Source organism: Erinaceus europaeus, chromosome 16 (assembly GCF_950295315.1).
Source record: "Erinaceus europaeus chromosome 16, mEriEur2.1, whole genome shotgun sequence".
In the NCBI taxonomy this organism is placed as follows: domain Eukaryota; kingdom Metazoa; phylum Chordata; class Mammalia; order Eulipotyphla; family Erinaceidae; genus Erinaceus; species Erinaceus europaeus.
The window spans coordinates 36,171,158-36,196,915 of record NC_080177.1 but is presented as its reverse complement, the minus strand read 5'-3'; the positions used below and the strand labels follow the sequence as shown (position 1 = coordinate 36,196,915).

At 40.9% G+C, this 25,758-nt stretch overlaps 1 protein-coding gene across 2 annotated transcripts in view; it reads left to right on the top strand.

Moving 5' to 3' along the window:
- Positions 1–25,483, top strand: part of ACTR10 (actin related protein 10) — a 42,599-nt gene extending 17,116 nt beyond the window's left edge. The window contains exons 8-13 of one of the 2 annotated variants that reach the window (XM_007519247.3): positions 7,466–7,501; positions 13,020–13,099; positions 13,431–13,504; positions 20,068–20,149; positions 21,234–21,435; positions 25,067–25,483. In XM_007519247.3, the coding sequence (XP_007519309.2) occupies positions 7,466–7,501; positions 13,020–13,099; positions 13,431–13,504; positions 20,068–20,149; positions 21,234–21,435; positions 25,067–25,248 (656 nt within the window). In that variant the 3' untranslated portion in view covers positions 25,249–25,483. The remainder of the gene's footprint in view (positions 1–7,465; positions 7,502–13,019; positions 13,100–13,430; positions 13,505–20,067; positions 20,150–21,233; positions 21,436–25,066) is intronic. The other variant, XM_060174913.1, reaches the window with a different exon arrangement.
- Positions 25,484–25,758: the final 275 nt, after the last annotated feature.

The following is a 25,758-nucleotide window of genomic DNA, read 5'->3' as shown; positions in this document are numbered from 1 at the left end:
CCATTGAATAGTCTGGGCCCCTTTGTCAAAGATTAGATGTCCATAGGTGTGAGGCCTCACTTCTGGGCTCTCAATTCTATTCCACTGGTCATTGTGTCTATTCATGTTCCAGTACCAAGCAGTTTTGATGACAATGGCCCTATAATACAATTGGAGATCTGGGAGTGTGATGCCTCCGGTTCTGTTCTTTTTTTTTTTTCAAGATTGTTTTGGCAATTCTAGGTCTTTTCTGGTTCCAGATAAACATTTGTAGCATTTTTTCTATTCTCCTAAAAAATGTGCTTGGGATCTTGATGGGGATAGCATTAAATTTGTAGATGGCTCTGGGTAATATATTCATTTTGATGATGTTAATTCTTCCAACCCATGAACATGGAATATCTTTCCACTTCTTTGTGTCTTTTTCAGTTTCTTTGAGTCGTGACTCATAATTTTCAGTATACAAGTCTTTCACTTCCTTGGTTAGATTTACTCCTAGATATATTATTGTTTTTGTTGCTATAGTAAAAGGAATTGATTTCTGGATTTTAATTTCTTCTAACTTAGTGTTTGCATAGAGGAATGCCACTGACTTTTGAATGTTAATTTTATAGCCTGACACCTTACTGTATTGCCTGATGATTTCCAAAAGCTTCTTGCTGGATTCCTTAGGTTTTTCTGTGACTATTATCATGTCATCTGCAAATAGGGAGAGTTTGACGACTTCTCTTCCAATCTGTATGCCTTTAATTCCTTGCTCCCGCCTGATTGCTATGGCAAGAACTTCCAACACTATGTTGAATAGTAATGGTGATAGTGGGCAGCCCTGTCTAGTACCTGATCTGAGTGGAAATACTTCCAGTTTTTCACCATTGAGTATGATGTTGGCTGTAGGTTTGCTATATATAGACTCCACTATCTTCAGGAATTTTCCATCTATTCCCATTTTTTGTAGTGTTTTGATCATAAAGGGATGTTGTATTTTGTCAAAAGCTTTCTCTGCATCTATTGATATGACCATGTGGTTTTTGGTCTTGCTTTTGTTGATGTGGTGGATCACATTGATTGATTTACGTATATTAAACCAACCTTGCATGCCTGGGATAAACCCCACTTGGTCATGATGAACAATCTTTTTGATATACTGCTGTATCTGGTTGGCTAGAATTTTGTTCAATATTTTCGCATCTATGTTCATCAGAGATATTGGTCTGTAGTTTTCTTTTTTGGTTGTGTCCCTGTCTGCTTTTGGTATCAGGGTGATGTTGGCTTCATAGAAGCTGGCAGGGAGTATTCCAGTGTCTTCAATCTTCTGGAAGACTTTTAAAAGTAGAGGTATTAGTTCTTCTTTGAAGGTTTTGTAGAATTCATTTGTAAAACCATCTGGTCCAGGACTTTTATTTTTGGGGAGATTTTTGATAACTGTTTCAATTTCATTAGCTGTGATGGGCCTGTTCATGTTATTCACTTCCTCTTTACATAGTTTTGGAAGTTGGTAGGTATCTAGGAAATCATTCATTTCATCCAGGTTCTCTAGCTTGGTGGCATATAGTTGTTCATAGAAACCTCGCATGGTATGTTGAATTTCTGTGGTGTCTGTTGTGTTATCTCCTCTTTCATTTACTATCCGATTTACTTGGGTCTTCTCCCTTTTTTGTTTTGTGAGTCTGGCTAAAGGTTTGTCGATTTTGTTTACTCTTTCGAAGAACCAACATTTACTTTCGTTGATCTTTTGTATGGTTTTCCTATTCTCAATGTTATTTATTTCTGCCCTAACTTTAGTGATTTCTGTCCTTCTGGTTGCTTTAGGTTTCCTTTGTTGTTCTTCTTCTAGGTCTTTAAGATGTGCAATCAGGCTATTTATTTGTGCTTTTTCTTGTTTCCTAATGTGTGCTTGTATAGCTATGAACTTCCCTCTTAGGACTGCTTTAGCTGTGTCCCAAATATTTTGATAGCTTGTGTCGTTATTTTCATTGAACTCTCGAAACATTTTGATTTCTTCCTTGATTTCCTCTTTGACCCAGAAGTTGTTAAGAAGTGTACTGTTGAGCTTCCACATTTTGGGACTGTCACTAATCTTTTGTTGATTGTTAAGTGTTAGTTTAATTCCACTGTGGTCTGAGAATATGCTTGGGATGATTTCAATGCTCTTGAATTGGCTGATGCTGTCTTTGTGGCCTAACATATGGTCTATCCTTGAGAATTACCCATGTGGATTTGAGTAAAATGTGTATTCCAGTTTCTTGGGATGAATGATTCTGAAAATGTCCAATAGTTCTAGTTTATCTATCTCTTCATTTAGCTCCCTTATGTCTTTATTGATTTTCTGCCTGGATGATCTGTCAAGTTGAGAGAGTGGGGTTTTGAAGTCCCCTACTATGATTGTGTTACTGTTAATATATTGCTGTAGCTCTTTCAGTAGAAGTTTGATGTATTTAGATGGCTTCTCATTGGGTGCATAGATGTTAATAATTGTTAAGTCTTCTTGGTTGACTGATCCTCTGAGCATTAAGTTGTATCCATTCCTATCTTTTTTAATCTTATCTATTTTCAAGTCTATCATGTCAGATATGAGAATAGCTGTTCCTGCCCTTTTTTGTGGGCCATTGGCTTGTATGATTGTTTTCCATCCTTTCACTTAAAGTCTGTGTTTGCCTTGTTGAGTTAGGTGGGTTTCCTGTAGACAGCATATTGTTGGGTTGTGTTTTCTGATCCATCTTCCTACTCTGTATCTTTTAATAGGTGAATTCAGGCCATTGACATTTATTGATATCAAAGATTGAAGATATTTTAACGCCATTCTTGTAGAGTTTTAGAGTGTTTTGATATATGTCCTATTTGTGGTGGTCTGGTTGTTTATAGGAGACCTTTCAGAACTTCTTTCAGGGCAGGCTTGGTAATGGTTGATTCCTTCAACTGTTGCTTGTCTGAGATTTTGATGCCTCCATCTAGTCTGAATGAAAGTCTAGCAGGATATAGTATTTGTGGTTGTAAGCCTTTCTCATTGAGCACTCGATAGATATCTTGCCATTCTCTTCTGGCCTGTAGTGTTTGTATGGAAAAGTCTGCTGCTAATCTTACAGGTTTTCCTTTGTAGGTGACTCTTTGTTTTTCTCTTGCAGCCTTCAGGATCCTTTATCCTTATTCCTTTCCATTCTAAGTATGCTATGTCTTGGTGTCTTTAGGTCTGGGTTAATTCTGTTTGGGACCCTCTGGGCTTCTTGAATCTTTATGTCTTTGATGTTGTCTAGACTAGGGAAGTTTTCAGCTATTATCGCCTGAAGAATGCTTTCTTCCTCTCCTTCTCTTTCTTCCTCTGGTGTGCCAATAATGCATATATTGTTTCTTTTGAAGTCATCCCATAGGACTCTGTTGTTGTTTTCAGCATCTCTTAATCTCTTTTTGAGATCTCTTACTTCTTTTTTAGTTGTCTCCAATTCATCCTCAGTCTTGCCAATTCTGTCTTCAGCCTCATTTATTCTAGTCTCTCTGCCCTCTACTGTTTTCTGGAGTTCATCTATTTTGTTGCCCTGTTCTGATACTGTTTTAGCTTGTTCAGCTAGTTGCATTCTTAGCTCAGCGATTTCAGCTTTCAGCTCTCTAATAACCATGAGATAATTAGTATTTTCTTCCATATTCTCATTTGTTGTTCCTGTATTTCTGATTACAATTTTTTCAAATTCTTTACTCACTCCTTTTATTATTTCCTTAGCTAATGTTTGGATGTTGAACTGGTTATTTTGTGCTTCACCCTCTGGAGGACTCTTAGCTGGACTCTTGTCCTGGTTTGATTCTCCAATATTTTTTCTTGTTGTTTTAACCATTTTATATATTATGTTATGAGTTCCCTTTATCAGTACTTTTCAAATTATTGATCACTATTGCCTGGATTGACTTGTGTCTAAGTAAGTTAATTAAAGGGTTTACAGTGGTGGAAATTAACAGTTGTTTCAATCCCTGAGTTGAAGCCTAGTGGTGTAAAAGCCTCTTTTTTCTTTTCTTCCCTGTAGGCTATGGGAGCCTGAGGGCTTTTAAACTATCAATAGGCTTCTTAGCTTAATCACTGACTCCTGACCAAGAGATAAAGCAGGGTGTGGCAGAGATAATCCATTGGTTATGCAAAGAGACTTTCACATCCCCTCAGCTATGCCACGAGGTATAGGTCTTCTCCTGAGTTTCCCGGTTAGATCTCTGTCCCCTGGTGTCCCTCCCTGTCGCTGCTCCAGATTCTGAGGGTAGTAGCAATGGAGACTCAGAGTTGCACTTGGTGAGTCTCTGGGGAGTCCTCTCCTCCCTTAAGCTGTCCCCTTTTTGGTGGAGCAGACTGGAGGTGGTGTCTCAACTGATAAACTGCTGAACTGTTAGCAGTCACTTAATCTCTCCTTAGGCTCCTCTCTCCTCTCTGTCACCAGCCACACGTGTTTGTACTCACCGGTGATTTACTGGGTTCCTTTGGTCATTCTAGTCCTGCCTTATTTCGGTCCCCGGTGGTCTCCTTTGGTATTCCTAGTTGATCCGGGAGAGAAGAGGAGAGGAGAGGAGAGAAAGCGATCTGCTACTCGTAGCTCCGCCTCCAGAAGTTAAATCATGTTTTTAATTATCTTTATTTATTGGATAGAGACAGCCAGAAGTCAAGAAGGAAGGGGGTGATAGAGAGACACCTGCATCCCTCCTTCACCACTCACAAAGCTTACCTCCTGCAGGTGGGGACCAGGGGCTAGAACCGAGGTCCTTGCGCATTGTAACATGTGCTCAACCGGGTGAGCCACACCTGGCCCCACTATTCATATTTCCAAGTGATTATTACATATAAATTGGCCGTGTCTAGGGCCCAGGAAGTGACACACCTGTTTGAGTGCTCATGTTACAATGCTCAAAGACCCAGGTGGGAGCTCCCATGCCTCACCTGCAGGAGGAAAAACTTTAGGATTGGTGAAACAGTGCTGCAGGTGTCTCTCTGTATCCCCCTTCCTTTTCAATTTCTCTCTATCAAATAAAAAAAATAATAATGCCATGTCCCAGAGACTGTTGACAATGAACATATTATCTGTTCCCCTAAATTTATTTCAACAAATCTTTCTTAAATAATAGCATCTTATCTCCCATTTTAGAAATCTGAGAGTTATCAGATCTTTTCTATTTCTTCCTCAGAAATCACCAGATTTCATCTTTTTTTCTTTCCTACCCTTGCACACCATTGAACATCTGAAGTAGGGTGTAACTAGGCTTTCAGTATTTTTCGCTTATAACTGAACAGTAGACTACTGTCTGTACTGACTCACCTGATTTCATACTTGCTAACAATAGCTCCACAAATCTAATCTACATTACTCTTACTTGAGGATTTTTCCTGCCTCAAGGTATTTGTTTAGTACACCTGTTTCTTCACAGTGTGACTTTATTATACCTCTTAACCCCAACTACTAAGCTCAGCCAGTTGCACCTTATTAAGCTATTGTAAAATGCTGTGGTATTTCAAGTGCTGTTAGTGTTTCAACAACCTCATGCCTTCATTTCTTGTATTCCCTTTATTTGTTTTTTGCTTTATTTTTCATAGATTTGATAGAACAGAGAAATGGGGGCAGGGGTGAAAGAGATAGACACCTGCACTGTTTCACTACTTATGAAACTTGCCCCCTGCAGGTGTGGGCTGGGGGGCTTTAACCTGGATCCTTGAGCATTGTAACATGTGTGCTCAACCAAATGCTCCACCTCTTGGCCCCTCGTTTCTTCCTTTTTTTTTTTTTTTTTTTTTTTTTTTTGCCTAGGATATTTTTCATTGCCTAGTTGGATTTAGAGACAGATAGAAAGGTAGAGTAAAAGAAACTATAATACCTGGCTGAGGAAATAGCATAATGGTTGTGCTAAAAGACTTTAGTGCCAGGGGCACTGATATCCATGACTAAATCCCTAGCACCATCATAAGCTAGAGATGAGCAGTGCTTTAGTAGGGGGGAGGGGAGAACCCACAGCACTGAAGTTTGCATAGGGGTGTTCATGTGGAGGCCAGACCCAGACCTGGGTCATTCACATTGCAAAACAGCACATTCTGCAACTGAACTGTTCTGCCAGCCCATTAATTGAATTTTTGATCTCTGTACATGATTTAACTAAAGCATCATCTTTTTTTTAATTTTTTTTAATTCTATTTATTTATTTATTTATTGGATAGAGACAGCCAGAAATTGAGAGGTGGGGAGTAGAGAGGGAGAGAGGCACCTGCAGACCTGCTTTACCACTCACAAAGCTTTCCCCCTGCAGGGGCTCAAATCTGGGTCCTTGTGCACTGTAACATGTGCGCTCAACCAGGTGTAACACCACCTGGCTCCACTAAAGCATCATCTTTATTGTGAAACCTTCAGTGGTCCGAGAGGTGACTTAGTGATAAAACATTAATTAGACGGGAGTCCAGCGGTAGATAGCATAATGGTTATGCAAAGAGACTCATGAAGGCCTGGCGGTAGTGTAGTGGGTTAAGCGCACATGGTACAAAGTGCACGGACCAGTGTAAAGAACCTGGTTCGAGCCCCCAGCTTCCCACCTGCAGGGGGGTCGCTTCATGTGCAGTGAAGCAAGTCTACAGGTGCCTTTCTCTTTCCCTCTGTCTTCCCTTCCTCTCTGTCCTATCCAGCAACAATGACAGCAATAACAACAATAACCACAACAGTAAACAAGGGCAACAAAAGAGAAAAAAATAAAAAATAGCCCCCAGGAGCAGTGGATTTGTAGTTGCAGGAGTCAAGCCCCAGCAATAACCCTGGAGATTAAAAAAAAAAAAAAAAAAATGAGAGAGAGAGAGAGAGTGACTCTCATGCCTGAGGCTCCAAAGTCCCAGGTTCAGTCCCCTGAACCACCATAAGCCAGAGCTGAGCAGTGCTCTTGTTTTAAAAAAGGAAGGAAGGGAGGAAGGGAAGGAAAGAGAAAGAAATTTGGTTAGCCTTTTAGTATATAATGATAGCAATTAATTGACCTTATCCATGGGCTGGCAAAATAGCTAACTCAAAGAGGGTGCCGCTTTGCCATATTAACACAACCCCGTCTCAAATCAACCCCAATAGCATTGAAGGAAGCTTTGGTGTTGTCTTGTGGTTCCTCACCTCACCACCCCTACCTCTACCTCTGCTTTACTCTTTCTATGGGGGGCGGGGATGTTAATCTGGAGTTGTATCCAAAGATTATAAGTTCAGGATGTAGCATCCCAAAGAAAACCTTTAAAATGTCACCTTTACCTTGAAAGAAAATTTAGAGTGTTTATTCAGGCCAGTGAAATAGCTCACATGGATACTGTGCCACGTCGCCATGCATGTGATGCAGGTTTGAGTCCAGCCCCCACCTCACTGAAGGAAGCTTCGGTGCTATGATCTCTTTCGATCTCTTTCTGCCTCTCTACCTTTATGTTTCTATCAAAATAGTGATGATGATAACAATAATACTACTCTTTATTAGTAAAAGGGTTTTTTTAATTTAAATAAAATTTCTCTTTCAGGTTCGATTCCAGAAGGAATTTTAGAGGATATTAAGGGTAAGCTCCCATTTATTACTTTGATCACTAAGCATGTGTGGAGAGTAAGTGTTTCAGGGCCAGGTAGTAGCAGACCTGGTTGGGTGCAAGCCCCCAACTTTTTTTCTTTTTTTTTGCAAGTGGTCAAGCAAGGCTCTGTCTCTTTCCCTATCACTTCCTTCCCTTTCATTTTCTGGCTATTTATCTAATAAATAAATATTTAAAAGAAAAAAATAATTTTTTTTTCCAGCAGGGAAGCGATTACCGAAACCAAACCTCCCACCTTCTGCACCCCTTAATGATTCTGGGTCTATATTCCCAGAGGGATTAAGAATGGGAAAGCTGTCAAGGGCAGGCATTGGATACAGAGTTCTGGTGGGGAATCATGTGGAGTTGTGCCCCTCTTATCCTATGGTCTTCTCAATAGTTTAATTTTTTTTATTTATTCCCTTTTGTTGCTCTTGTTGTTTTATTGTTGTAGTTATTGTTGTTGTTGATGATATTGTCATTGTTGGATAGGACAGAGAGAAATGGAGAGAGGAGGGAAGACAGAGACGGGGAGAGAAAGACAGACACCTGCACCACTTGTGAAGCGACTCCCCAGCAGGTGGGGAGCCGGGAGTTTGAACCAGGATCCTTATGCTGGTCCTTGAGCTTGGTGCCACCTTTGCTTAACCCGCTGCGCTACCGCCCGACTCCTAGTAGTTTCATTTTATACATAAAAATTTGGGGAAAAAAATTAAGTGTTTCTAAATATTTACAGACATAAAATATACTCACATAATGTAGTATCCTAGAGATATTTAATATTTAGGCATCAGAAGGTTTGTAGAAAATTTTAATATTATTTATACATAAAGTAACATTTACATTCTTTAAAAAATTATTTTGGGGCATGTACAAACTATTGTATTTACTGTTAAATGTAAAACATTTATCTCCCAATAAAGAAATTTTTTTGGGGGGGGGAATAGGATAGTGGCACACTTGGTTGAACACACTCATTATCATGCACAAAGACCCGGGTTCTAGGCCCTGGCCCATACCTACAGAAGGGGAGATTCATGAGTGGTAAAGGAGTGCTGCAGGTGTCTATCTCCCCTTCTCTCATTTTTCTTGGGCTGGAAAGACAGCATAATGGTTATGCAAAAGATCTTCAAGCCTGAGGCTCTGAAGTCCCAGATTCCATCCCTAGCTGATATCACCATAAGCCAGAGCTGAGCAGAGCCCTGATTTTTTAAATTTCATATGAGACGCAGAGAAATACTTCAGCATACGAGAGACAGACATGGGAGTAGGGCAAAGTGCAAGGACCGGTGTAAGGATCCTGGTTCGAGCCCCCAGCTCCCCACCTGCAGGGGAGTCGCTTCACAGGCGGTGAAGCAGGTCTGCAGGTGTCTGTCTTACTCTCCCTGTCTCTGTCTTCCCCGACTCTCTCCATTTCTCTCTGTCCTGTCCAACAATGACGACATCAGTAATAACTACAACAATAAAAAAAGGGACAACAAAAGGGAATAAATAAATATTAATAAGAAATATTTAAAAGAGAGAGAGAGAGAACTGAGCCATCAGTCAGATACATAGAGTGTTGGAGATTGAACCAGGAACCTCAGAAGGAATGGTAAGTCCTGTGTTCTACCAGCTACCCAGCACCTACTATTGGATTGGGGTATTTTGTTTGTTTGGTTTTTGTTTTTTTAAGATTAGTTTTATTTCTTTCATATGAAATAGGATTTCATATGAGAAAGAAAGTGAAGTCAGAGCACCTATCTGATAATTATGATGTGTAGACAGGTGGGGGTAGATCGCATAATGTTTATGCAAAGAGACTTTGAAGCTTGAGACTGAGTTCTGATGTTGAGTCCCCTGCACCATCATAAGTCAGAACTGAGCAGTGCTCTGGTGAAAAAAATAAATAGGTTGTATGTAGGTTTGAACTAGGAGCCTCAGGCATAGGAAGTCTCAGGCTTTGCCAATTGAGTTATTCCCAGACTGCTGTAGTTTTGGGTTTTTGTTTGTTTGTTTTCCTTTTTGTTGTCCTTGTTTTTTATTGTTGTTGTAGTTATTATTGTTGATGATGTTGTTGTTGGATAGGACAGAGAGAAATGGAGAGAGGAGGGGAAGACAGAGAGGGGGAGAGAAAGATAGACACCTGCAGACCTGCTTCACTACCTGTGAAGTGACTCTCCTGCAGGTGGGGAACCGGGGGCTTGAACCGGGATCCTTACTCTAGTCCTTGCGCTTTGCGCCACATGCACTTAACCTGCTGTGCCACCTCCCTGTAGTTTTTTAGTAAACAGTTTTTTGTTGTCACTGGGACTTCAGCACTTAAGACCAAGATTTTCAGGTAGAAAGAGAAACAGGAAGAGAGAACAATACCACACCTCAGTTCAGAAGCTTCCCCCACTGCAGTAGGAGCTGGGCACAAACTTGGTCTGCAGACATGAAAAAGTAGGTGTACTATATAGATGAACTTTTTTTTTTAATTTATTTTCTCTTTTGTTGCCCTTTTTGTTTTTATTGTTGTAGTTATTATTGTTGTCGTCGTTGTTAGGACAGAGAGAAATGGAGAGAGGAGGGGAAGACAGAGAGGGGGAGAGAAAGACACCTGCAGACCTGCTTCACTGCCTGTGAAGCAACTCCCCTGCAGGTGGGGAGCCAGGGGCTCGAACTGGGATCCTTACTCCGGTCCTTGTATTTTGCGCCATGTGTGCTTGACCCACTGAGCCAGACTCCCTGAACTTTTTTTTCTATCAGAGCTGTCTCTGGAGCTGCCTGCATGATGAATCCACCACTCCTGGCAGCTGTTATTCTTTTTATTTTTTTTAACTTTATTTTTAATTTGATAGGACAGAGAAAAGTTGAGGGGTCGGGGAGAGAAAGACACCTGCAACACTACTTCACTGTTCCCCTGTAGGGAGCTTAAACCCAGGTCCTCAATCATGGCAATATATGTCTCAACCAAGTGTGACACCACCCAACCCCTCAAGCCCCTCTTAGTTTTTTTTTTTTCTTTTTACCAGAGCACTGCTCAGCTCTGGCTTATGGTGGTGCAGGGGATTGAACCTGGACTTTGGAGTCTCAGGCATGAAGAGTCTTTCTGCATAACCATTATGCTCTCTACCTCCACACTTAATACTTATTTTCATAAGGTCATTTTGCTGACTTTAGAAATTCTAGAGTTGAGGCTAAATATACTGGTTTTAATTTAATAGATTTCTTCTACTTTACAAAGTACATTTGAGTTTTTCCAAATTTTTTTAAGTTTTTTTTTTATTTTTATTTATTCCCTCTTGTTGTTTTATTGTTATTGTTGTTGTTGATGTCATCATTGTTGGACAGGAGAGAGAGAAATGGAGAGAGTCGGGGAAGACAGAAGGGGAGAAAAAGAGAGGCGCCTGAAGACCTGCTTCACCACCTGTGAAGCGACTCTCCTGCAGGTGGGGAGCCAGGATCCTTATGCCAGTCCTTGCGCTTCGTGCCACCTGCGCTTAACCCAGTGTGCTACCGCCCAACTCCCTCCAAATTTTTTAAATTTCAGCATTGAATATGATCTGGAGATAATCAAATACAATTAATGCCCTAGAAAAAAAATTAATGACTTTTTTTTTCTTCAATATCATACAGAATTAGTGCTCAGACTACTAAACAGATCAGGTTTCTTGGTTTTTTTACCAGAGCACTGTCATGCTCTGTCTTATGGTGGTGATGGGAAACTGGGATCTGGTAGCCTCAGATATGAGAGTCTGTTTGCATAATGATTGTGATGTCTCCGTCACCTCATATGTCTGTCTTTTTTCTACCTGACTATCATTTAGGGTTGAATATCTACACAACCCCACCACTCCCAGTGGATTTTTTTTTATTTTAAATAGGCAGGAGTAGATAGCATAATGGTTATGCAATGAGACTCATGCCTGAAGGGTAGGTCCCAGAACCACCATAAGATAGAGCTGATTAGTGCTCTGGTTAAAACAAAATTCCCCACCTGCAGGGGGTCGCTTCACAGGCGGTGAAGCAGGTCTGCAGGTGTCTGTCGTTCTCTCCCCCTCTCTGTCTTCCTCTCTCCATTTCTCTCTGTCTTTTCCAGTCAATAACAACAACAATAATAACTACAACAATAAAACAACAAAGGCACCAAAAGGGAATGAATAAATAAATAGAAATCTCTAAAAAAAAATTTTTTTTTAGGTGGGAATCGGAGTTGGGTAGTAGCACAGTGGGTTAAGCGCACATAGCGCAAAGCACAAGGACCTGTGTAAGGATCCCAGTTCAAGCCCCTGGCTCCCCACCTGCAGGGGAGTCACTTCACAGGCGGTGAAGCAGGTCTGCAGGCATCTCTCTTTCTCTCCCCCTCTCTGTCTTCCCCTTCTCTCTCCATTTCTCTCTGTCCTACCCAATAATGATGACAATAATAATAACTACAACAACAACAACAAAAAGCAACAAACAGGAATAAATTTTTTTTAAAAAAAAGTCATGTAAAAAAAATCCCTATAAAAACTATTACTGCAACTAAGTATAAAGGTTGGCTTTGTGTTCTGACCAACCATTATTATTATTATTGTTGCCACCAGGTTTATAACTAGAGCTCAGTGCTGGCACTGTGAATTCATGGTTACTGCAGGCCATTTTTTCCCATTTTTTTTCTTTCTCTTTTATTTTTATTTGACATGACAGAGGAAAATTAGAGGGAAGGAGAACTAGAGAAGGAGGGGAGAAAGTAGATACCTGTAGACTTGCTTCAGCTCTTGTGAAGCAGGCTCCCTGCAGATGGGGAGTAAGGGGCCTCAAACCCTGATCCATATGCATGGTGATATGTGCACTTAACCAAGTGTGCCACCACCCGGCCTCCCAACCAAATTTTTTTTACAATCAGGTACATTAAATACATTTAGAAATACGTCATTCTGGGGAGTCGGGCTGTAGCGCAGCGGGTTAAGCGCAGGTGGTGCAAAGCACAAGGACCGGCATAAGGATCCTGGTTCGAACCCCGGCTCCCCACCTGCAGGGGAGTCGCTTCACAGGCGGTGAAGCAGGTCTGCAGGTGTCTATCTTTCTCTCCTCCTCTCTGTCTTCCCCATCTCTCTCCATTTCTCTCTGTCCTATCCAACAACGACAACAACAACAATAATAACTACAACAATAAAACAACAAGGGCAACAAAAGGAAATAAATAAAATAAATATTTAAAAAAAAAGAAATACGTCATTCTAATTCAAAAAGGTGCTATTCATATAGTTATGTTTTCATGTAAAAGTTTTTATTTACTCTTTATACAAGGAGTATATCTATTGTTCATTCAAGAAATATCAACAAATCTCTTTATATGATTTTGTCGCAGATAAAATTATGTTTCTTATAACTTCTTTGTGGATGGAGGATTTTATTCACAAACATTATCAAATGCTAACTAAAGATGTTGGTGATGTATAAAATCTGAATTAGTGGATGATTTGTATGTTCACTGAAATAGATGGTTTTCACTGAGAAATAAATTACTTCAATCACAATCATAAAATACTGTTTCTCTTTTAAGTGCGCACTTGCTTTGTAAGTGATCTGAAGCGTGGACTAAATATCCAAGCAGCAAAATTTAACATAGATGGAAATACTGAGGTAAGTTAAAAATAAATGTTGATTGGGGCCAGGGATTGGTTCACCCAGTATAGAACACTTTCTGCCTGGCCCATGGACCTGGGTTCAAGCCTCCAGCCACTTAGAGAACACCATGCAAAAGGGAAGCTTCACAAATGGTGAAGCTTCTCCTTCTCTTCTCTCACCGTCTCTCACCCTCTATCTGGAGAAGGAGAAGAAATGTGCCAGGAACAGTGATATCACATAGGCATGGAACTGTAATGAATTCCTGGCAAGGAGAAAAAAATGTGTATGTTTTTGTTGTCCAAAGTTTATAAGATGTATATTTATACTTATGGTACTTATGTTTCAGCGTCCCTCACCACCCCCGAATGTTGACTACCCATTAGATGGTGAGAAGATTTTGCATGTCCTTGGATCAATCAGGTTAGACCTTAATTTTATATTGCTAATTTAGGAGTTATATAGGCTGATTCGATTTATATGCACTAACTGGGTATGAAAGTGCTCCTAGGGGCAGGGAAGACAGCAAAAGGACTTTCATGCCTGAGGCTCCAAAGCCCCAGGTTTACGTTAAAATGAATAAAATGTTTAAAGAAGAAGAAGAGACCGGGTGGTGTCGCACCTTGTTGAGCGCATGTATTACAATGTGCAAGGATGCGGGTTCGAGTCCCTGGTCCCCACCTGCAGGGGGAAAGCAGCTTTGCGAGTGGTGAAGCAGTGCTGCAGGTGTCTCTCTCTCTCCCTCTCTATCACTCCCTTCCCTCTTGATTTCTGGCTGTCCTTATCCAATAAATAAAGATTTAAAAAAATTTTTTTTTAATTAAACAAGAAAAAGGGGGGACCCAGTCAGTGGCAAACCCAGTTAAGCATAAGAGCTCAGGTTCAAGTGGTCCTCCCAGGAGTCGGGTGGTAGCAGCGGGTTAAGTGCACGTGGCTCGAAGCACAAGGACCGGAGTAAGGATCCTGGTTCGAGCCTCCGGCTCCCCGCCTACAGAGGAGTCGCTTCACCACTTGTGAAGCAGGTCTACAGGTGTCTATCTTTCTCTCCCCCCTCTGTCTTCCCCTCTCTCCATTTTTCTCTGTCCTATCCATCAACAACATCAATAAGAACAACAATAACTACAACAATAAAAAAAAAAAACAAGGGCATCAAGTGCTGCTCCCTACCTGCAGGGTATCTGCATCGTCAGTGGTATCTGCACGTGTCTGTCTTTCCTTCTCCCTCTTTTTCTTCCCTTCCTCTCTGTTTCTCTCTGTATTATTACTATTATTATTATTATTATAAAAATAGAAAAAATGGGAAAAAATAGCCATCAGGAGCAGTGGATTCTTTTTTTTTTATTTTTTGTTTATTTATTTATCTGTTACTGGATAGAGACAGAGAGGAAGAGAGACAGAGAGGCGTCTGCAGACCTGCTTCACCGCCTGTGAAGCAACTTCCCTGCAGGTAGGGAGCCGGGGGCTCGAACCAGGATCCTAACCTAACCGGTCCTTGTGCTTTGCGCCATGTGCACTTAACCCGCCGCGCTACCACCCGACTCCTAAACAGTGGATTCTTGAATGAGCACCAAGCCCCAGTGATAAACCTGGTGGCAATAAAAAGAAGGGAAGGAAAGAGTAAAATGCTTCTGAAATCTGACAGTTTTCTTTTATTGAGGGGGCTAATGCTTTATAATGCAGTAATTGATATGTGAGTACAGAGAATTATGATAATTTTGTAAGGTAATGTTAAATCACTGATTAAAACATTTTTTAAAATTACAGGGCTAGGCAGTGTCCAGTTAAACACATATGTTACCATGTGTACAGACTGAGGTTCAAGTTCCCACTCTGCTCCTGTGGCAGACGGGAAGCTTTACCAGTGGTAAAGCAGTTCTGCAGGTGACTCTCTTTTTGTTTGTCTCCCTCTCTTCCCCTCCTTCTCAATTTCTCTTTGTCCTACAAAAAAATAAATATTTGGAGCAGGGCAGGCGGTAGTGCAGTGGGCTAAGTGCACGTGGCGCAAAGCACAAGGACTGGCAGAAGGATCCCAGTTTGAGCCCCCAGCTCCCCACCTGCAGGGGAGTTGTTTCACAGGCGGTGAAGCAGGTCTGCAGGTGTCTATATCTTTCTCTCTCCCTCTCTGTCTGTCCCTCCTGTCTCCATTTCTCTCTGTCCTATCCAACAATAACAATAATAACAGCAACAAGGGCAACAAAAATGGAAAAAAGGACTCCAGGAGCAGTGGATTTGTAGCGCAGGCACCGAGCTCCAGCAATAAACCTGGAGGCAAAAAAGAAAAAAATTTTTTTTTAAAGAAAAAAGGAAAGGGAGTCAGGCTATAGTGCAGCGGGTTAAGCACAGGTGGTGCAAAGCGCAAGGACCGGCTTAAGAATCCCGGTTCGATCCCCTGGCTCCCCACCTGCAGAGGAGAAGCTTCACAAGTGGTGAAGCAGGTCTGCAGGTGTCTATTTTTCTCTCCCCCTCTCTGTCTTCCCCTCCTCTCTTCATTTCTCTGTCTTATCCAACAACGATGACAACAATAATAACTACAACAATATAACAAGGGCAACAAAAGGGAATAAGTAAATAAATATTTTTTAAAAGAAAGAAAAAAGGAAAACATAATATATATGGTTGTTTAACCATTATTAATTTTTTTAAGTATTTATTTCCTTTTTGCTGCCCTTATTGTAGTTATTGATGTCATTGTTAAATAGAACAGAGAGAAATGCAGAGAGGAGGGGAAGACATAGGGGGAGAGAAAGACAGATAACCTGCAGACCTGCTTCACTACTTGCGAAGCGAACTCCTGCAGGTGGGGAGCCAGAGGCTGGAACTAGGATCCTTACGCCAGTCGCTGCACTTTGTGCCATGTGCGCTTAACCTGCTGCGCTACCGCCTGACTCCCTCATTATTAATTTTAAGAGACTGTATTTGGAAAAACAGTGACCTGGAACTTTTTTTCTTTTTTTGAAATAGAGAAAAGAGCTGAGAGAACCAGGGTTTCAGTTTGGCACATGGGATGGTGGGGATCTGACTCAGGACCTTATACCTGAGACTCTAATACCTTATACACTGTACCAATTCCAAGTACATTCACAGTATCCCTAAATGGCCTCCTGAGCCCAATTTTTGACATTTTATTATAGAGGTGAAGTGACAGACCGGAGATGGGAAAGACAATATACAACCTTTCCACCGCCCATAGAACTTCCATGTAGTACTGTTGCTTGAATACAAATAGTAAAGTTCAAACTCGGGGCCGGGTAGTGGCACACCTGGTTGAGTGCACATGTTGCAATGCACAGTGACCCAGATTTGAGCCCCGGTCCCCACCTGCAGGGGGAAAGCTTTGCGAGTGGTGCAGCAGGGTTGCAGGTGTCTCTCTGTCTCTTTCCCTCTGTCTCCCCCTTCCTCTCGATTTCTGACCGTCTCTATCTAATAAAGAAATAAATATAATAAAACGGGCCAGGCGGTGGTGCACCTGCTAAAGTGCACACACTACAGTGTGCAAGGACCCAGGTTCAAGCCCCTGGCCTCTACCTGCAGGGGGAAAGCTTTACAAGTGATAAAGCAGGGCTGCAGGTGTCTCTCGCTCTCTCCCCATCCCTTCTCATTATCTCTCGGTCTCTATCCAATAATAAATTTTTTTAATGATTAAAAAATAAGTAAATATAATAAAACAAAACTTAAAGAAAATTCTAGCCAGTCCCTAAATTAAGTGTCTTTTTGTTTGTTAAGATTTATTTATTTATTGAGGAAAAAGAGAGGGAGAACCAGAGCACCACTCTGGCATATGCCCTGCCAGGGGTCAAACTCCTGTGCCCAAAGGTCCAACACTTCACTCACTGAGCCATCCCCTAAGCAACAAATTCAGTATTTTTTAAAGTAATATATCAATATTAAGTATTATTTTAACTTGAAGTTTATAAATTTGTATCTATTTGCAAGACTTAGAGAATAAGTCAGTAATTTATGGTTTATAATTTGTATGCCATATTGAAGTTATCTATGAATCAGTCTTACTACAGAATTCTTTTAGATTTTATCTTCTAAACTTTTATAATTATTTTTAAAATTTATCTCATATGATGAGTTTTTTTAAATATTTATTCCCTTTTGTTGCCCTTGTTTTTTATTGTTGTAGTTATTATTGATGTCGTCGTTGGATGGGATAGAGAGAAATGGAGAGAGGAGGGGAAGACAGAGAGGGGAGAGAGAAAGGTAGACACCTGCAGACCTGCTTCACTGCTTGTGAAGCAACTCCCCTACAGGTGGGGAGCCAGGAGCTTGAACCAGTATCCTTATACCAGTCCCTGCGCTTAACCCGCTGTGCTAGACTAGAGTTTTTTATAAGAGAGGAAGAGTAGTAATATCTCCACTTTAGTACCTATGGCTCTGGATATCTAACTGGGAGCCTCAGGTATGCAAATTCTGCATTCTACCAGTTGACCTACCCTCAGCCACTAGACTTTTACCTATATTATATTACCTATCTTAAAACATTGAAAAATTGTTATGCCATGGTCCAAAAGATGACACATTGGAAAAACATTGGACTCTCAAGCATGAGGTCCCAAAGTTCAGTCCCTGGCAATACAGATACCAGAGTGATAGCTGGTTCTGTCACTCCTCCTGTCTTTCTCATTAGTAAATAAATAAACTATTTTTTTAAAAAAGAGAGAGAAGGATTGCCAGGCTTTTCCAAAATCTTTAATATAACTCACATGGGAAAAAACAGCCTATAAATCAGGAGCTGGTGCATTGAACAAGGCACTGTACTCTGAAGCATGAAATTGTAAATTAAATCCCTGCTGTCAGAGTGTTATTTTTTCTCTTTCTGCTCCTTTTTTTTTTTTTTTTTTTTGCCAGAGCACTGACTTATGGTGGTGCAGGGAATTAGTGAATTGAACTTGGGACTTCAGAGCCTCAGGGATGATAGTCTGTTTGCATAACCATTATGCTATGTACCCCACCCTCTCTAAATTTCTCTCTGTCCTATTCAAGAAAGGAAGAGCAAAGAAAGAAGGAAGGGGGAGTCAGGCAGTAGCACAGCGGGTTAAGCGCACATGGCGCAAATCGCAAGGACCGGCGGAAGGATCCTGGTTCGAGCCCTAGCTCCCCACCTGCAGGAGGTTCGCTTCACAGGTGGTGAAGCAGGTCTGCAGGTGTCTGTCTGTCTTTCTCTCCCCCTCTGTCTTCCTCTCCTCTCTCCATTTCCATTGGGGGTGTAGGGGCACAAGTCTGGTGATGGGAAAGGTGCAGAATTATACCCCTATTATCTTATAATTTTGTAAAATCACTAATAAAATTTTTAAATAAATAAACAATAAATAAAATTTAAATGAGAAAATAATTGCAATAAAAATTTCAATTAAACAATTGAAAGAAAGAAGCTTTGGTGCTATGGTATAGTCTTTTTCATTCTCTTTTTTAAATTTTTTTTTATTATCTTTATTTATCAGGTAGAGATAGCCAGAAATTTAGAGGGAGGGAGAGAGGCAGAAAGACATCTACAGCACAGCTTTACCACTTGCGAAGCCTTCCTCCTACAGGTGGGAGCCATAGGCTTGAACCTGGGTCCTTGTGTGTTGTAATATGCACTTAACCAAGTGTGCCACCACCCGATCCCGGTCTGTCTCTTATCTTAAAAAAAAAAGAAAGAAAGAAATTTCTGTAATAATTACCATGATGATACAAAAATATTCTATCACCACAAAGATTTTTCTTGTGCAACCCCAAATAGTTTTCTTTTGAGAATTAAAATGAAAATGACAGGGACTCACACAAAGATCTCATTTTGAGCCCCCAGCTCCCTATCTGCAGGGGGGGGATTGCTTCACAAGTGATGAAGCAGGTCTGCAGGTGCCTGTCTTTCTGTCTCCCTCTCTATCTTCCCCTCCTCTTTCAACTTCTTTCTATCATAGCCAATAAAAATAGGGGGGGAGGGAAGGGGGCCGGGCAGTAGCACAGCGGGTTAAGTCATGTGGCTCGAAACACAAAGACCAGCATAAGGATCCCAGTTCAAGCCCTGGCTCCCCATGCAGGGGAGTCGCTTCACAGGCGGTGAAGCAAGTCTGCAGGTGTCTTATCTTTCTCTCCCCTTCTCTATCTTCCCCTCCTCTCTCCATTTCTCTCTGTTCTTTCCAACAACAACAATAATAACTGCAACAACAATAAAACAAGGGCAACAAAGGGGAAAATAAATAATTTTTTTTAAATGAGGGGAGGCCTTCAGGAGCAGTGGATTTGTAATGCTGGCATCAAGCCCCAGCGATAACCTTGGAGGTGATAGATAAATAAATAAATAAATGAAATGAAAATAATTAGTCATTTAGAAATTTTTTCTGTACATTATTATAATTGTTTATTGAGGAGTTAATGGATTACAGTACAGTTATTGACATATGGGTAGACATCTCCCTGTAATAGGTTTCTGACAAAACACTCTAACCGCCAACTTAGATCCTTTTCTACCATCATGCACCAAGACCCCAATGCCCCCACCCTTCCTTTACCACCTCCCCAGAGCCCTTTGCTTTGTGTTTTTCCTTTCTGTCCTCCAATGAGCGAGATAATCCAGTATTCATCCTTCTCATCTGGACTTAACCTCACTTAACATGATTATTTTTAACAATAAAGAAAAGCTTTTGATATGAGATTGTTTTTAAATCTCTATCACTACTAATCTGCTTATTGACTCTTGGTTTTACAGAATTCTATTCCTTTTTTATTTAGGGAGGTATAACTAGAAAAAATACATGTGAATCTGTATATAATAGTAGTTGCAGCTAATACTTAAGGCCAGGCACCAATCTCATTGAATCCTCAAGTCAACCCCCATAAGGTAGGTACTTTTATTCTCATTTACAAATGAGAGCTCCTGTTTTAGTCATATTCTGCATTAACTTAGTGCTGTTACTTTAATAATGGTGTATCAATATACCTAATTATATATTCAGTATCGTGGTACCAGAAAAGTACTCTGTTTTTAATTTCACTAGAGATTCAGTTGTGGAAATTCTTTTTGAACAAGATAATGAAGAGAAATCAGTTGCTACCTTGATACTGGATTCCCTTTTGCAGGTATTTTTACTTTATTCACATCAAATTTCAATTTACAACTGCTACCCTTTAAAGAAAATTTTCTAATATTATTTTTTGTTTTTATTTTAACCGTTGTTTACTTTTTGCTTTCATGATAATTTTTATAGCTCATGAGTTTTTACATTGGCACAAAGGTACAGTTCCTACATTTCAAACCAAGGGCTATGGACTTTAACATTTTATCCAGAGCATTGATGTTTTATTTATCTGTTAGAGACAGAGAAAAATTGAGAGCATAGAGGGAGATTGAAAGGAAGAGAGACACCTACACCCCTGCTTCACCACTCATGAAACTTGCCCCCCTATGAGGTGGGTACCAGGAGCTTGAACCCCGGTCATTGCACACTGTAATGTGTATGCTTAACCAGGTGCACCACCACTTGGCCAGAGCATTGATAACAGGTTTTTATTTTGTACCTGATGAAGCTTTTTGATCTTGAAAAGCATGCTTGGGTAGTATTGAATTTTAAATTCCACTCTTATGCTTAATTACCCTTGTGATCATAGAACTCCATGCAACATACCATCACTTAGAAAGGTAATCATTGGGAGTCGGGTGGTAGTGCAACAGGTTAAGCACACGTGGTGCAAAGCACAAGGACCAGCTTAAGGATACCAGCTGGTCCCTAAAATCTTTTTTTTTTTCTAAAGAATTTATTTATTTATTTATTTATTTATTTATTTTATTTATTCATGAGAAAAGATCAGAGGGGAGAGAAAGAACCAGACATCATCACTCTGGTACATGTGCTGCTGGGGATTGAACTCGGGACCTCATAGTTGAGAATCCTGTGTTGTATCCACTGTGTCACATCCCAAACCACAGTAGGTTAAAATCTTGATAAAGTTCCAAATAAGTATATGGCAATATATTATCATGATGGTTATATTTCTTATTATATTTATAGTATAAATAATTTGCTTGTCAAACCTTACTGTGACCTTTTTTGTAAATCAAATGATCACCTATTTAATCTGTCATGTGTAGCCATGAACTTTCTTAAATTCAGTTAAACATTATGCAGTTGATGATAAATTCTTTTTCCTTTCTCTTTAATAACAGTGCCCAATAGACACCAGGAAGCAACTGGCAGAGAATCTGGTAATCATAGGTGGCACTTCTATGTTACCAGGATTTCTCCATAGGTTGCTTGCAGAAATAAGATATTTGATAGAAAAACCAAAGTATAAAAAAACACTTGGGACTAAGACATTCCGAATTCATACTCCACCTGCAAAAGCTAATTGTGTGGCTTGGTTGGGAGGTAAGGATTTTGTTTTAAAATACAATGATTACATAGTAATTTTTTTTTGTAATGAATGATGTTACTCTGTATTTTATTTATTTATTTATTGGATAGAGACAGCCAGAAATCAAGAGGGAAAGGAATGATAGAAAGAGACAGAGCACAGCACTGCTTCACCAGTTGCAAAGCATTCCCCCTGCAGGTGGGGATTGGAACTCAAACCTGGGTCCTTGTGCACTGTATCATGTGTGCTCAACCAAGTGCGCCACCCACCACCCAGCCCCAAATGATTTTAATTCTACAGTTTGTTTGAAAGTTTTTGAAAAAAAAATTTTTTAATTGCCATCAGGGTTATCACTGTCTTAGTGCTGACACTACAAATCCACTGCACCTAGCAGCCTCTCTCCTCCCTCTTCATCCCCCCCCCCTTTCTATTATACTTGATAGGACAGACAGAAATTGAGAGGAGAGGAGAGAGAGAAGCACACCTGCAAACTTGCTTCACTACTGTGAAGCACCCTCCTGCAGGTGGGGAGCCGGGAGCTCAAACCAGGATCCTTACTCCGGTCCCTGCGCTTTGCTCCACATGCGCTTAACCCACTGCGCCACCGCCCGACCCCCTATTTTTTTAATATTTTTATTTTACTTATTTATTATTGGATAGAGACAGAAATTGAGGAGGGAGGGGGAGATACGGAGAAAGGGGGCGAGGCGGTGGAGCAGTGAGTTAAGCGCACATGGTGCAAAGTGCAAGGACTGGCTTAAGAATCTGGGTTTGAGCCCCCCACCCCTGGCTCCCCACCTGCAGGGAGGTCGCTTCACAGTGGTGAAGCGGGTCTGCAGATGTCTGTCTTTCTCCCTCTCTGTCTTCCTCTCTTCTCTCAATTTCTCTCTGTTTTATCCAACAACAACAACAGCAGCAGCAGCAATAACAATAATTAAAAATTAGAAAAATGGCCTCTAGGAGCAGTGTATTCATAGTGCAGGCACCACACCCCAGCAATAACCCTGGAGGCAAAAAATAAAAATAGAGGAAGAGAGAGACAGACACCTGCAGCCCTTATTTACCACTTATGAAGCTTGCACCCTGCAGGTGGGGACCAGGGGCTTGAACTTGGATCCTTGTGCACTGTAATGTGAGGGTTTAACTAGGTGCACCACTGCCTGACCCAAAATATAGTATATTTTATATCCTTTCTTTTGAGAATTGATTCTAGCCAGAATACTATACAGCTCTGGCTTATAGTGATGTTGGGGACTGAACCTGAGATTTCAGAGTCTCAGGCATGAAAGTCTTTTTGCATAACCATTATTCTATTTCCCCAGCCCTCCATAGACTCTTAGATCAGGAATGCTTAGTTAGTCTGGCCATAGATACCAGCAACTTCACCAAAGACAGGAAAGACATTATAATGATGTTTGATTAAATTTGGTAGTACCTTTTCATTTATTGACAGTCTTAGAGGTGTGGTACAGAAAATTAAGTATAGGAAGTTGGGCAACAGTGCAGCGGGATAAGCACAGGTGGTGCAAAGCACAAGGACCTGCGTAAGGATCCCGGTTCAAGTCCCTGGCTCCCCACCTGCAGGGGAGTCACTTCACAAGCGGTGAAGCAGGTCTGTAGGTATCTATCTTTCTCTCCCCCTCTCTATCTTCCCCTCCTCTCTTCTATTTCTCTCTGTCCAACAACGATGACATCAACAGTAATAACCACAATAAAACAACAAGGGCAACAAAGGGAAATAAATAAATATTAAGAAAAAAAGAAAAGTATACTGTTTATTATATCTACACAGTTAAAAATACATTCCACCCTGGTCTGCCTCCCCTGCTTTTAAACAATATAATAATTACTTGTATCTTAAGTCATTCAAGTTATTTTCAACACAGGAACTAGAGCTTACCCTATTCTTCAAAATAAGGACATTGGACAAGGGCCAGGGAGTGGTGCATCTGGTTGAGTGTGCATGTTATCATGCTCAGGAGCCCAGGTTTAAGTCCCCAGTCCTCACCTTCAGGGGCAAAAGCTTTGCTAGTAGTGAAGCAGTGATGCAGATGTCTCTCCCTCTCTCCCTGCCCCTGGCTCTCCACCTGCAGAGGGTTTGCTTCGCTTCACAAGCAGTGAAACAGGTCTGCAAGTGTCTATCTTTCTCTCCCCCTCCCTGTCTTCCTCTTCTCCCTGGATTTCTCTCTGTCCTACCCAACAATAATGACATCAGTGACAACAATAATAACAACAACGATAAACAACAAGGGCAACAAAAAAAGGAGGGGGGAAATGGCCTCCAGGAGCAGTGGATTTGTAGTGCAGGTACCAGAGCCCCAGCAATAACCCTGGAGGCAAAAAATAAAATAAAAATTAAGGCAGTTTGAGGGGAGAAAGCATGAGCCTGAGGCTCCAAAGTCTCAGGTTCAATCCCCCGTACCACGCTGGGGAGCCAGAGACGACCCGAACTGCCCCTGCGGCTACAGACAGACTATGACCCACATAGTCAACGACTGCCACCTCTCCAGATTCAAAGGAGGTCTCGAAACTTTACATCAGGCTCAACCTGACGCTGTTGACTGGCTACGGAAGAAGGGCAAACGCTAGAAAAAGAAGAACCATAAACCAGAGCTGAGCAGTGCTCTGGTAAAAAAAATAAGGGAGCTGAGCGGTGGCTCAGCAGGTTATGCCCACATGGTGAAGCCCAAGGGCCTGGGGGCTCAGGAATCCAGGTTTGAGCCCCCGGGGCTCCACCTACAGGGAGGTCACTTCACAGGCAGTGAAGCAAGTCTTCAGGTGTCTGTCTGTCTTTTCCCCCTCTTATCGTCCCTTCCTCTCTTGATTTCTCTTTGTCCTATCCAACGACTACAGCAATAACAACAACAATGATAAACAACAAGGACAACAAAAAGGAAAAAAATGGCCTCCAGGAGCAGTCGATTTGTAGTGTAGGTACCAAGCCTCAGCAATAACCCTGAAGGCTATATATATAAGTGCTTTGGGGGGACCAGGTGGTAGCACTCCCAGTTAAGCGCATATGACCATGTACAAGGACCTGGGTTCGAGCCCCACTCCCCACGTAAGTTGGGGGAAGCTCATGAGCCATGAAATAGGCCTATAAGTGTCTCTCCCTTCCTCCCTCCCTCCCTCTCTTATTCCCCCACTCTCCCAATTTCTCTCTGTCATATCTAATAAAAAGGAAAAAATGGTTGTCCGGGAAATGGCGCAGTGGATAAAGCACTGGATTCTCAAGTATGAAGTCCCGAGTTCGATCCCCGGCAGCACATGTACCAGAGTGATGTCTGGTTCTTTCTCTCCTCCTATCTCTCTCATGAATAAATAAATTTAAAAAAAAAAAAAAGGAAAAAATGGCCACTAGGAGTGGTGGATTTATTGTGCCAGCACCTAATCCCAGAGAAATCCCTGGTGGCAATTATTAATTAAAAATACTTTTTTTTTTTCACCAAAGTAAAAACTCTGGAATGGGGGGGAAAAGAATTTAGGTCCCAGAACATGGTGGCAGAGGACCTAGTGGGGGCTGTATTGTTATATGGAAAACTGGGAAATGTTATACATGTACAAACTGCTGTATTTACTGTCAACTGTAAAACATTAATCCCCCATTAAAGAAATTTTTTTTTTAATTTTATTTTTACTGCACAGGAGCTATTTTTGGAGCACTGCAAGACATACTTGGGAGCCGTTCAGTCTCAAAGGAATATTATAATCAGACAGGCCGCATACCTGATTGGTGTTCTCTTAATAACCCACCTTTGGAAATGATGTTTGATGTTGGAAAAACTCAACCACCATTAATGAAAAGAGCATTTTCCACGGAGAAATAAAATTTTCATTAAATTCAACTTTATTTCAAATAACCAATCCATTGCAAGCAAACTGTAAAAAAGTATATAGGATGCTTTGTTAGAGAAGGCTTTAATGGATGTGAAGATATTTCTGTAATTATTCTTTGTATTAATATTTATTTCTTTTGGCTTTGCTTTTCTTGTGTAGTGGTAAAATGGCAGTTGATGCTTATGAGGTTCATTGTATTTATATCAATAAAATGTATTAGGTAGATTTTACTGGTGTAGTTAATTATGAGCAGACTTCAAAGAGAATTACAAAAGAGACTAGACCTTATTCTTAAGGGATGACTAGAATTTCAGTAGTTGGAGGGTTATTCCTGTCCTTTTTATTTTATTTTATTTTATTTATTTATTAATGGGAATGATAGGAGAGAGAGAAGGAACCAGACATCACACTGGTACATGTGCTGCCTGGAGTTGAACTCGGGACTTCATGCTTGAGAGTTCAGTGCTTTATCCATTGCGCCACCTCCCAGATCACTTTTT